The sequence below is a fragment of the Lygodium microphyllum genome, unplaced genomic scaffold (assembly GCF_053477565.2).
Source record: "Lygodium microphyllum isolate KBCC unplaced genomic scaffold, Lygodium_microphyllum_v1.1.10 scaffold_84, whole genome shotgun sequence".
Taxonomy (NCBI): Eukaryota; Viridiplantae; Streptophyta; class Polypodiopsida; order Schizaeales; family Lygodiaceae; genus Lygodium; species Lygodium microphyllum.
Window position 1 is genome coordinate 469,336 of NW_028229567.1, and position 14,148 is coordinate 483,483.

General features: G+C 39.1%; 1 protein-coding gene across 1 annotated transcript; it reads left to right on the forward strand.

The window, feature by feature from the left end:
* Positions 1-3,707: 3,707 nt before the first annotated feature.
* Positions 3,708-4,814, forward strand: LOC148008687 (uncharacterized). The gene is made up of 3 exons (XM_087674075.1): positions 3,708-4,093; positions 4,269-4,515; positions 4,643-4,814. The coding sequence occupies exons 1-3, from the start codon at positions 3,938-3,940 to the stop codon at positions 4,672-4,674; spliced, it is 435 nt and encodes a 144-aa protein (XP_087530201.1). The 5' UTR covers positions 3,708-3,937; the 3' UTR covers positions 4,675-4,814.
* The last annotated feature ends 9,334 nt before the right edge of the window (positions 4,815-14,148 follow it).

A 14,148-nucleotide genomic window follows, 5' to 3' on the forward strand; every position in this document is an offset into this window, starting at 1 on the left:
ATCTACTTCTTAACCTTGCTCCAAATACCTCTCACTCCCCTACAATCCTAGAAGAGATGCTTAGTGGACTCATTAGCTCTTTGTAGAGAACTCAAAGTGGCGAAACATTCATCAATCTGTTGAGTCTCTCCCTCATAGGGAGCTTATTCATAACAGCCTTCCACAGAAAGAGATTTAGCTTTCTAGAAGGCATGGCCCTCTAGGCGCTTTGCATTGGTTTAATCCAAGTCCTCATTCTTGTGCACGGGTACCACCTCCTCTAGCTTTCAACAGCTCTTAAGATATGCTTGGAATCCTTCCAAACCATGTCCTTGCTACCCCTACATTTGGCCAATAGTTTCCCTTTCTGAGATACCATGTACTTGGTGATATTTCCACTACCAACTTTCTTAGAGGTAGGCCATAAATCCTTAACCCTTCCCATCACTTTAGATATAGGAATCTCTCTCAGTTTTGCAAACAACTCAAATTTAACACCCATCTCATCTAGGCTAATAATGCTCATTGAGACCGGGTCCCATAGATCCATCCACCTCAACGTACCTTTATGATCCAATGTCTAGCAACTTGTGGTTTCTCTTGAATGGGCATGTATAGTGGATCATAGGTATCTTTGAAGGTCTAGATGACCTACTCAAGTGACATATCACCTCTTCTATCTTCCAATCCAACCCAACTGGCATTGGAAAATATTTCTTGCCATGCTAAAACAAGTCCCCATGCTACTTATGAATTGGGTATTTTAATCTTCTTTCTATAGGAATTGGGCAGCAACACATCGAACCAATCCAAATTAGGCAATCTCAACACCCTGTAGCCTAATTGGGAAAGCCAATGTTGGATGAGTACCATCCATGGTTGTGGTTCGTCCACCCTCATCAATAGTTCCTCTCCATAGTAGGGCCTGGGCTTTATTGCAAAGGTTGGGTAGGCCCAAGCCACCTTCAATCACCTCTATTGTGATTAATGACCAAGAAATGGGTCTCCACCCCTTGCTGCCCTAATCATAGTCCCACACCACCGAAGCCAAAATCCTTTCTATTCTCCCACAGGTTGCTTTGCTAAAATGGGGAGTCATTGCCAAGAAAGTGGTTGATGCTACAAATATTGTTTTAACCACCAACAATCTACTCAAAAAGGATAATTGCCTACCCCTCTAGCTGTCTACTTTAGCTCTCACCTTGGCCTCCATCCAGTCAGCCCTCTACTTGGGATTTAGGCCGACCCCAAGGGGACATCCTAAATACCTAAAAACATGACCATGATTGATCCATTTGAAGCCTAGATCCATCAGCCATCCTAGGGGGTACCATGCCCTAGATACAATATCTCTCTACTAATTAGTGAGCTCGACAGATTTGAGAACTCCCCATAAGTATCTCGTAACCCATTAACAAATTATTTCTCAGCCTTTATTAGATTTGAATTATCATCAACGAAAATCTGGAAAACAAATTGACTACCTCTCAAGATAGGGAGCGCTCTAATGAGTCCATTCTGTACTCTCAACTCCATTTTCCTCGAGAGGGGATCTATTATGACAGCAAACATCAACGATGCTATCGGTCAACATTGGCGTATTGACTGTTAGATGCAAAAGGGGGATGAGAGAATACCATTAACTTGCACCACAACAATTGCATTAGTGAAGAGAGCACTGATCATTTTCAAGAACATCTATCCAAAGCCCAATGTCTTCAAAACCTCCATAATGAACCTCCAGCCTATTCTATCATAGGCTTTATCATAATCCATATTTATCAAGACAAAGTTAGACCCCAAACTAAGAGCATGCTCCATCGCAAAGGTCAAGTTCAAGATCACATCCTATTATGCATCTCCCACACACACAAACCAGTGCTGCTTGAGGGTGAAGAATCCTCCCAATAAGTTTTTTTTTCCTATTGGCTAGAACCTTAGCATACACCTTATAGGAAACTCCCAACATAGTCAGTGGCCACCAACTGCTCATTTTGGCCCTGTCAAGGGTTTTAGGGATGAATTTAATGAGGCCCCTATTCAAAGCTATAGGGAAAGTGCCATCCTTTTTGATATTGTTCATTAGCATACACAAATCCACTCCACGAACACTCCAAAGAGATTGTATGACTTCAATGGGGATCCCATCCCACCTGGTGACTTCCCTTTTGATATCTTATCCACAACATATTTAACCTCATCAATTGAGAAGGGGCATCCTAGCATTGCTGCCTCACCTTGAGTCACCAAGTCCTTGCTAGGCTGGAGGAATGCTGCCAGTTCTGCTCTCGAAGTTCCAAGGAAGATATGCTTTAGTGCCAAATATGGCAAAAAGATGATATGAGAACGCCTTGGCAATCCCTTCACTATTTGTGATTATGCTCCCATTTCCTTAATCTATCATAGAAATAAATTCCTTTTACTTTTTGGATTTAGGGGCTCTGAAGCAAATTGCATTGGGAGAACACCCAAAGACATACCATGTGCTACGTAATTGGATCCTTGCAACCTCAGTCCTTTGATTTTGTAGTTCATTTAAGAAGGCCTCCGTACTTCTAAGTACCCATTGCATGATGGGATCCCTAGGTTGATGTGGCAACACCTTTAATAATGCCTCTTTAGCATACTTCCCATTGGCATCTCTTTCTTGTTTAAGAGGCACTTGTTATCTACCATGCTCCTTAGCATGTTTCATTATTGCAACAATTCCTTTCAACCACTTGTGATTAGTTGAATCTCTGGTTTCAGACCACAACATCTTGAGCTCCTCGTAGAAGGTTTCCTTTTGCAAGAAGGAGGTATTGAACTTAAAGAGGGAAGGGCCATCTCCCATTCTTTGATCAATTGCAATAAAAAGCAAAGGAATATGATCCAAGCAAGCAATTTCAAAAAGCATTCTAATCCTCATGTTAGGCATGACCCACCAGCCCCCTTGATTAAGATACACCCTATCTAATCTTGCAACTCGCCAATGTTCTTCGAGCTGTTTGTTGTGCTGCTAGCTGTAAGGCAATTGAGTTTCCCCACTAAATACAACATACACATCAACCAACTCCTGTTCTAACTCAAACTTTCTCCACTCCTCTTGTTGTTGGAGAAGCATTACACTTGATCCATGTGATATGTCATTATCCAGCATGGTCATATTCCAATCACCAAGGAACACAATCCTCATGTCTCCATTAACTGAGCTGAGTCGCCTCCAAAGAGATGTTCTCTCCATGGAAACATTGGAGCCATAGACAGATATCACCATAATTTGTTCAGCATCAACATCGGCAATGATTGGAATCATCACCTGTTGCAACGTCCCTCTTGGCGAGTAACAAATCTCTGACAATAACAACTGTGCCTCTATAGCCCTCACCTCCCCTTCACCAAGCTTCACCTCTTGAAGCCAGGTTTCCTCTACCAAATAAGGCGATGAACCAAGTCCTTTTTGGAGTCGCTACCCATACATTCCTCTTGTCCATCTTCATCATCCAAAATGACAAAGACAAGGGGCTTGCGGGCCAATTGTGTAATCGAAAGCTTCTTTCTCTTAACTTACCTTTCAAATTGGCTTGAGTAACATTCTCTTTACCTTCATGGGAATGCTCCTCTCGAACTCTCCTTGCCTTTAGCTTTATTAGCTGCAACCTCATGAACTTCATTACTAGCATTATTATTTTCTTCATGCATTGGTTTATTTGCCGAGAGGTGGGACTTTTGTTTTTCTTCCTATGTCCAAGGTTTTGTTCCTTTTTTTCTTTGCTCAACATTTTTTGGCGCCAAATGCCCAAAGCTGAGAGAGAGTGTGTGTGCGCGCTGGCGCGCGGGATCGAGCGAGCTGTGTAGTCAATCCAAGGGAGAGGAGAGACAGAGCTGTGCAATCAATCTGTGTGTGTGAGAGAGAGAGAGAGAGAGAGAGAGAGAGAGAGAGAGAGAGAGAGAGAGAGACAGAGAGAGAGAGAGAGAGATGCAGATTCGGGTGAAGTGCGGGTGTGGGATAAGTGAGTGCGTGGATTGGGCTTTGCTGGACTTGCAAGGCACCCTTCAGATCCAGACCTCGGCCCAGCATCTCTCCCTCCATAACCTCCCCATCGGCTCTCTCTGTCGCGCCCAGCAGCAGCAGGTACACAGAGAGAGAGAGAGAGAGAGAGAGAGAGAGAGAGTGTGTGTGTGTGTGTGTGTCCCCCTATTTCCCTTTCTCTCTCTCTCTCTCTCTCTCTCTCTGGACTCATAACCGTTCGTGCCATCTCGATTGGCCTACATTTGCCTGCATTTTCCTGATCTGTTTCTGATGATAGGACAAGTTCTACTTCACCGTGGGCTACCATGAGCTAGAGGGCAAGAAGGTCCCCTTGAAGAAGCCCCTTCTGGTACTCAAGAAAGTGAAGAGGCAGGAGGACCCTCAGGACATGGAGCAGCAGCTCTCTCTAGGCACCCCCTTTACTCAGTACCCCACACCATCCTCCGGGTCTGTGGAGCTTCATGTCATTGGCATCATCAGACACAAGATCCTCTTCAAGAACCGCCCCAAAGCCCTCATTTCCAGTTAATTAGCTTCCCTTCCTTACTCAGAAGGGGTTTAACAAATGGTCAACAAGGGTTGTCTTATTGACTCACATGGCTTTGGCTTTGTCTTGGGGTTCTGATTTACCTGTGTTTTTGCTCTCTGCAGAGCCGGAGGTCAAAAGGACCAAACAAACATAGCGCCTTCTACCTTGCAGCATTGCATCACTACGTCAAGGAAGATGGCGGTCAGGGAATGGTAACCTTCCAATCCCGGATTCACTTGAAATTGCATTTATCAGTTGATCCAGATGCACTCTCTCGGTTGAGTTGCATGGTTATCAATAGATCCTACCTTATGGTTAGCATCCGATGTCTACAAATGAAAATAAGAAAACTCCTTATTGGGAAAGTCTCCCACCTAAGTAGCCTTATTACGTGGTTTCATCTTTACTATTAGTTAAGGGGAGGTTGGGGGTGGGTGCCACGTGGCAGCCCCAACCTCCCCACAAAGAAACGCGGGGGTGGGTGCCACGTGTCCAGCACCTGCCCTTGCCACGAAAATCGCGTCCGCCGTCTAGGCGCGGAGCGCCTAGTGAAGTGTATTTTGTGGGGGGGGGGGGGACAATTTATATAACACTTTGTTGGTTTTCAATGTCCAATTCTTGAATCATATTAATGTCTTTTGTTGAAGCTTACTTCAACTCATTGTTCTATTGAACTCATTGGAACTATGCAAGCCTTTAGTTGCAATTCATGCTGCAAATGAGCTATGAACCAGCAATCCAATTATAAAGCATGTCGTGGTTAGCGTTATGTTTTGTACTTCATTTATTTTTTGTACTTCATTTATTTGGTCTTAGACTACAACTTTAGGTTGGAGCTATTTGAATTGTTGAAGATTTTGTAAATGTGTTTATTGTAATAATCCTTTTGCACATTGGAATCATATGCCACCACCTTAGAATTGCTACGATGACATTGGAGACTTTCCAAATGTTTGTATTGTAGTTATGACCCTTAGAATCGGTGCGATGACTATGTGGGAATTATAGAGAAACATTTTAATCCTTGGGCATTTTTCGGCAACAATGTTTTGTCAATATTCAAGGATTTAAGGTTTCATGTTTTCTTGATGTTTTCAAAAAGTTTTGTATTTATTATAATCTCTATATTTTGAAGGTTTAATGTATCCAATAATATCCAAATTGTAATTTATTTTCTTTTAGAAAATCGGCATGCCCTAGTAGAGCCTTGGTGTCAAAGAGGGGAGAGGGTGGGGGAGAATGCATTTGTTTAACTATGGAGAACCTAAAATTCATTCCAAAAGAAAGAAACAACACTTTTCTTAATGATAATAATTCTAAGTGTAAAAAATTGTATTGAGAGTATCCATCTCTTTTTTTATAATGAAACTATTCTAAAATTCATTCCAAAAGAAAGAAACAACACTTTTCTTAATGATAATAATTCTAAGTGTAAAAAATTGTATTGAGAGTATCCATCTCTTTTTTTATAATGAAACTATTCTTCTCTTTCATGAAATAAATAATGATCTCTCTTTTCTCTTTCATGACTTGGAAATCTCTCTCCCTCTCTCTCTACCCTATTTGCATGTATGGAAAGTACCAAGTTTTTTTCATCCACATGAAAAGCATTTAAATAAATATCTACATATACACTCATTTGTTTTCAATTAATAAAAGATAAAACTAGTCTATTTATGGGTCCATAATATACATAAAATTCTTGAAGATTCAAAATATCATGAGACAACATTTTGAGATAACTATTTTGAGTAAAATATATAATACTTTAATTGGTATTATTTAGAGATCCAAATAGAAGTTCACATCCTTTGATATAAGAGAATATAAGAGTATGATGATTAATGAAGTAATTGATTTTTTTATTTTATGTAAATTTGATTTAACATACACATAAAGATAGACCAAATTATATCGAGAGCATTGATGGTTACTATTAACCACAAAATGCGAGAGACAAAGTAAAGTAAGCCAAAGGCAAATAAAGACAAAGTTAAAGAAGGTTAGGGGGACAAGGTGTTGGAATTATTTTTGGAAGTGAGGTTATTTTTTGAGCTTCATATTGATTTTGGCACTTGTAATGAGAATACTATTATTATATTGTAATATTTGGTGAGAGCCATGCTCAATTTTGTGGAAATTATAATATTCTCGGAAGTTAATAGCCCTACATTAGATGTTAGGGTTGTGGACATCTAACTTCTATTCACTTTTGTCAAGATTACATCAAATCAATCTAAGTGATATGCATAGATGATAGGAAAGACTAATACATAAGCCACAAAAGTGGATAGGCTATACAAATTTTAGTGGAAACCCTAACTCTAATCTTGATGTATAAAAGCCAAAAAAGTTAATAAAGGTCTCATTCATGTATGTGCAACTTTGTGAAAACTACTCTCCATCTCTTGCTTCTCTTCTCTTCTTTACATTTGGTAAGAGTTTGAGAGTGAAATTGTGTGGGGGAGAGTTGTAAGTAATCGTTACTACTACTGCTATTGCTACTGCTTTTGCTATTGCTACTAATGCAAGGTGAAGCTTTACTACTATTGCTGTTGTTGTTACTCCATCTCTTCTCTTAACAATGGTATGCTTGATGAGGGCATAAAGAAGTTGAGGGGTTCATTCAAGAAGTGCATTGTATGGATCATGGAGTAGGCTATGAACCTTCAAGCTTTGACTACAACATTAGAAGGTAAGTAGGTGAGTTCTACAAAAATCTTGCATTTCTTTCTTTACTTAATGGGAAGAGAGGATGCATTGTATTGGTTTAGAAACAAAGTATGAGATAACTATGTGAGAGATAATTAGATTCAATATGATTGAAGCTTTATAATCGATAAGAGTTTCATCCAAAGTCCAATTGTTCAACATAGAGGCCAACATTTTGATTTCGTTGGACCAAGGACTTAACTAACAAGGTGCTCATACTTTTAGGGTGTGGCAAAATAGGAGGCTTATTTATTCGAATATGGGATGGAATGGTAAGGAACTCATCTTTCATGCTTGTGACGTTCTCATGAACCACACATGTAGTTTAGGAAAGCCGAATCAATGAGACATTGATTTCAGGGATTAAGATTGAGAAGGATTGAGTAAAGTAGAATAGGATTAGGAAGAAAGAAAACACTAAAATCAAAATAAAAACACTAATTTTTAAGAAATATACAACATTGGTAGTCATATCTATGTAGCACTTTGCATAATATCATCTATCTAGGTAGGCAATAGAAGCATCATACCTCACTCTAGGATGTAGATAGGCACACATACTATTAAAGATTGTAGGTGTATTGGTGAGACCAAATGGTAGCACAAGAAACTCATACAAACCAAATGTTGTCATTTGTCTTACTTTGTCTATGTGAGGCTTGATTGGAGGTGCTCATAGGCATAGAAACATAAGATCATTGTACAAGGTATGTAAGGTGGAGTGAAAGGTAGAAGCATAAGCAAATGTATGAAGAGAGAGATCAATGTATGGGAACTCCAACAATCACAATGTGTGACTTTCCTTCCCTTATTCTATTGCCACTAAAAGAATAAAGAATAAAGTGATAGTCATGGGCATCCACCATCTATAGTATACAAGTGTGTGGATATTTTATATAAGTAAATATAGGTGGCTAGGCATAAGTAGGCCTTAACCCCCACCCAACAACCTCCCACTTTAAGGAAAATGTGCCTTAGTGAGGAGTAAAAGAAAAAGGAAAAAAGTATAACATGTACATTGAGTACAATCGGATGAGAAAAGAGGCCATCTCATCCTACAACCATAAGTTTCCTAAGAAAGGCATATCGTTCCATTGGGAGACTAAGTGAGTAGATCTGTAGGATTTATATCTATAGGGATTTTGAAAAGCTCAATGGACTTTTCCTCTACCACCTCTCTAATGAAGTAATAATGCTCCTTAAATGTGCTTTATCTTCGCATGGAAGACCAGATTATGGGACAATTGAATGACACTCATTGAATCTAAATGCAATGTAGGAGTTGTAGTCATACTAAGATTTGCAACCAGACGGCCCAACCAAAGGGCTTTCTTGCAAGCCTCAGTGGTTGGTTGCAATATATCTAGCCTCGCGAGGCTATGCATTTCTACAACTTGTATATCCAAGAGATAGCACCTTGAGAAAAGGTAGAGGCATATTGAGAGGTGGACTTCCTACTATTTGCATGTCTTGCATATTTGAGTCAGTGTAACCCACAACTCCTATATCATGACTACTATAGCAAATGCACATATCTGTAGTATCTTTAAGGTATCTCATGATATCCTTCATGGCATCCCAATGTCACTTACGAGGTATAGTCGTATAATGTGCCATAACTTCCATTACAAATGCTATGTTAGGACGAGAGTCGCTATCATGGCATACATCAAACTACCCACTGTGGATGCATAAGAAATCTTGACTATCTCAGCTATCTCATCATCTAACTACAAATAATCCACCTGACTAATCTTCACATAAAAAGGTAAAGGATATCCAATAGGCTTGTCAAGATAACATGTATGCTTTGATACCATGTCAAGATAACATGTATGCTATGAGACCGTGCCAAGATATGTGATGATGTAGAGAGATAGTAGGCTTTATAGGGAGAAATATAAAGTGTGTACAATAAACAATGAGAGAGAAGAGAAACTTAGAAACACAAAAGAACACAGTGATGATGCATTGAATCATGCTATGAGATGGAGTTGAAGCTTAGTAGATGACAATAGTGTCTTGATTAACTCAAGTAGCAACACCTAAGGGGAATTTGCGCAATGAAGGGAGTGAAATGTAGTTCCTTGGGTAGTGGGCTATTGAAGTAATCACTACAACGTGAAGGATAACTGTGGAGGGGGTGGTGTAGTCCTTTGATGTTGTCAGGGATGAAGAAGGAGATCATTGGCTATCAAGGGGGCGCACAATCCTTAAATGCTAGGAAGTAGGCCCAATTGGAAAGTGCAGTAGTAGAACACCACAATAGAATGCAACAATAGGACATGGCAGTAGAATGCGGCAGTAGGATACCATAGAAGAACACATAAATAGATTAATGTAGTAGAACACAACAATAGAATGCCAAGTGGAGATGGATGCAAAAGGCATGAACCATAATGTCCTTGTGGGGTGTGAACATCAATTGGAGAGGATGGAGAAAGGAGAGAAGAACGTGGAAGAGAGTGAATGTGTTGGATGTTGGTGATACATAAATGAAAGGAGAGGTGGCCTATATATAGGCCTTAGCTGTTTATGGTGGCACACCATTGTGTGGGTGCCCACTAAAAAAATGGCCCGAATGAGGGCTCCAGCCCTTTTTGGGGTTGTTAATGCGAAACCCTAATTAAAGTGGATACGATGAAGAAGTGGTTTCTCAACATCCCCTCTTAGGTCCAAAAAGGGATGAAGAAAGAGGAGCAAAGAGAGATATGAAGAAGAAGTAGAGGATCTCAAAGATTCAATATTGCCACTTGAAAGGAAACATGTAGTAAGAAGCAGTAGATTGGATGAACTGTGGAACCTAACTCCACCTTGGGAGAGAAGCCACTAGCTCTCTAACTCCATGCTAGAAGGAATTCAAAGGCCTCATCATCATCAAGTCACGTTAGCTGAACCTCTAAGGCCCTGACCTAGGTGATACTTGAAGATCGAGGATAAATGATTGTGCAAAGATAGCCATATGCAAAGAGTAATCGGTGGGAAAGAACTTCATGATCAATAGGTGTCCCTTGTGAGGGTGGAGATGTAGGGGACCCCTCTAAAGCCAAAGAAGAAGTAGAAGCCACCTTTGAGGACAAAGAGAGTGCATTCCCCTTTGAATCCCCCTTGAGAAATGGGGAATCTAAAAACTCATGGATCATGGACTCCAAATCATTTGATGCCAAGAAGTGCCGCTAATGATCATGTGTCGAAGAAGGTATTTAGGGTGGCAAATATGTTGAAGAACTCCTGAGGTGGCCCCTCAAACTTGAGTAGTCATCAAGGGTGGCGAAAGGGGAGGCTCAGGCAAGGCAATGGTTAGTGTCTCTCAATGGAGTGGATTGTTGAGCCAAAGTAATGGAAGGTGTCAAACAACCATTGTCTCTCGAAGGAGCGGATTGCTGAGGAGATGATATCCAACAATCACAGTCTCTTAGTGAAGCATACTATAAAACTACTGGTTGTTGAGGTGGCAATCCTAAAACCTTAGAAGACGTAGAAAAAACCTATGTAGTGCATTGCGATAGTCGCGCGAGGAGGTTGTAGCACTTGATGATCCTTCTGTTGCTTGATAGGACTTATTGTGTAGCAAATGCATCTTATTTCCTAGAGCATAAAAATTTGAAAGCCGGTGTAGAATGAACTTTGTGGCATAGAAGGGAGAGGTGGCATAATGAGTGCTTGAGGATAGATGCTTATACTTTGGTGGTATAGGGAGCAAAGGTCCATGTCAGTTAGTATTAAGGGGGGGTCTAGTGATGCTAAAAGAGGAGCATCCAATGGTGTCCATCTGCCTGTGGAGAAGTCATAGGACCGGAGGGTCAACTTGTAAAAGGGAGGGTGGGAGGGAGGAGAAGAGAAGGGTATGTCTATCTCTTAGTGATGTAGCAAAAATTAAGGGGGAAATGAGTAGATGATGCTCAATCCACAACTTGTCTTTGCCTTCTCCAATGAATAGGGCATTTAGCTCTCTAAGCTCCTACGCTTTGATAACATATCAAGATAACATGTATGCTCTAGTATCATGTCAAGATAACATGTATGCTCTGATATCATGTTAAGATATGTGACAATGCAAAGAGATAGTAGGGTTGCGGGGAGAAACATAAAACGTGTATGGCAAACATTGAGAGAGAAAAGAAACTCAAAAACACAAGAACAAGGTAATGATATATTGAATCATGCTATTGGAAGAAAATCTGATATAGTGGAGCCAATGCTTAGAAGATGACTGCATTGTCCTAACTTAGGTAGTAGTACTTGTGGGGAATCTACATAGTGAAAGGAGTGAAATGCAATCTTTAGAGTAGTGGGCTATTGAAATAATCATTGAAATGTGAAGGACAACTGTTGAGGGAGCAAAGCACAATCCTATGATGCTATCAATGTCATGAATTGTGTGGTAGGGAGACTTGCTTGAGTTCCTGTGCCAAATACACACCATACACACAAGAGGAAGGTCACTCAAGAACATAGGAAGAGAGATGGAGGCCAAAATATATTCTTGCTAGTTTCTTCTTCTTTTTTCACTCACAGTTCAATGTACACAAAGTATATATAAGATACAACATAAAGAAAGTGGCCTACTAAGTCAAATAGTGCATAATTGACTATACTAATCTACTAACACTATAACTATGCCAGTTGTAGGTAGATGCAATAAACTAAATATAATCAATGGCCATGTGAGAATCATAATGACCACCAATGTGCTAAGTGCAAATGTGTGGACCCATCTAGCTAAGTGATCCATCATCAATGTCCACATCCATTGAGCTTGCCATCTCAACACTCCTCAAGCTCAATTGTATCTTTGCAACTCCAAGTAAGCTTCAAATTTTTTGAAGCTTCTCTGCATCCAATGCCTCTATGAAAATATCAACTATCTGATCCTGTGTGTTGACAAATACCAAGTCAATCTCTCCTGCCACCAATACCTTCTCTCTCACAAAGTGGTAATGTACCTCAATGTGTTTTATTCTAGCATGGAACACTAGGTTCCTAGCTAACTATATGCTACTCATGTTGTCATAGTGAATGACAACTAGACCAGGTCACTATTCTTGATGGTAAAATAATTGCAATCCGGTCATTGGTACATAGTTTGGGCTCTGTCATGTGAAACAAAAATTTAGTGATGGGTTTTGACAAAAATATTAATTGAAGCTCTATTAAAAAAAATCCCCCTATGCCTTCTGATCTACTTACACAAATGGAGTATAGACAAGTTGTGATAAGCTTTTTATCAAATACATCAAGATACTTGATTTCATAAACTACTGCAAACAAGTTGTTTAATTTTGCTTTGTGTTGTTATTTGTAGAGCCCTAAGTAAGATGACAATCATTCTTGTGGTTGGAGGGTGATTGTAAATGCTAGAAGTTTAGTCAATCTTATTTATATTAATGATGACATATTTATCAAGATAATGTAGAAGATATTTAATTTTAAGATATTGTTTTACTAAAAAGAGAGTGCATTGCAAAATAGCATTGAATTAACATTCATTTCTTTCAAATGTGTGACAGTTTTCCAAAGATTGTTACAATAGTGAGCATGTTTGATATGTATGAGCAAAATTTTTCAAGTACATACTTGTCAAATTGCACACAAGAAGAACAACAAGGAGTCAAGGAAGCCACAGATAAGGAGGGGGTAGAGGAGAAGGTAGAGATTATGGAAGTAGAGAAGGAGATACCCTTAACACCTAAGGCAACCAAAGCATCAAAGAAGACCAAAAGAACTTCTAAAAAGAATATTCCTCACAAAAAGAAATAGCCTTTGTGTATTGTCTTGTACAACCTCATTATATAGATCACAAAGAAAGCAAATTCAAATTTATTACAAGATTTGAGCTTGTATTTATATTGAAAGTAAAGAGACATTTTCTTCAATGTCCTTGCACTATGTCTTTCTCTCTCTTCTCTTTGATATTTGCAAAAAAATTAGCATAGATCTTTACCATTCAAGAACTAGAATCAAATATATATATTCTATATATGACTTGATGTACAAACTTGTTTGTTTGTTAAGTTAGAATGCGAATGAACGTGGTAGTTCAATATCTTTATTGTGTAAATCCACCCTCACTTGATGTAGTGTACATGATGATCTAACCTTTAGTATTGTAATAATATCCTCATTGATCTAAATATCAATTTCCACTATAGGATATTTGCTAAAATCGTCAAGATTCTGATTCAAAGCAATTAGACTACTACCAACATAATGTCATCTATTGTAATAAAAGCTGAGGAGATGAAATTTTGAGTAGCAAGCATGTATTTGTAAGCAATAGAGACTTGATCTATCTTACAAGTTATCTTGCCTTCTATCCTTGTATCCTACCCCTCATCAACAAATTGCAGGACATGACCATATGCTAGCCGCTTGATTGCTGATAGCATGGCCTTTGATCTTCGTATCTTAGCATTGGAAAAGAAATTAATAAATACATTAATAGACATAAACCAAGTAATCTTTCTTAGGCTACTTGAGATATTAGGTTTCAATATTTTTTGCATCTTAGAAAAGATTTTACATCTATAGCTCTCACTAGTGGTTTGATGGGTTGACTTGGTAAAGACCACTTAAGGCTTGTAAAATCGCGCAAAGGAAGTGGGGATATTGCTTTCCATTGGTCATTATACATAGGGATAATATAAGAATGGTCATTAAAAAATATTCAATTCTTTGTGACGTGTTTTTCTCCTGCCTTTGTACATTTATTCTCCAATCAAACCATGCATAACATCAAGAATATCAATAATAGACTCAACGGGTTGCCATTCCTTAAGATTAGAAGGATACACATCTACAAATAAAAACAAAAATTATCACAATAAAACCTAATACCAAGTTTAATAAAAGAAAAGCATTGAGAATAAAATACTTACAATTTGCTCTATGCAATGGAAGACTTGAAGTTCCAAAT

Excerpts from the sequence above, each read along its gene's own strand:
- LOC148008687 (XM_087674075.1), top strand. The coding sequence starts at position 3,938 with ATGCAGATTCGGGTGAAGTGCGGGTGTGGGATAAGTGAGTGCGTGGAT. Across the intron at positions 4,094-4,268 it reads GTCGCGCCCAGCAGCAGCAG|GACAAGTTCTACTTCACCGT; the intron begins GTACACAGAGAG and ends TTCTGATGATAG. Across the intron at positions 4,516-4,642 it reads CCCCAAAGCCCTCATTTCCA|AGCCGGAGGTCAAAAGGACC; the intron begins GTTAATTAGCTT and ends TGCTCTCTGCAG.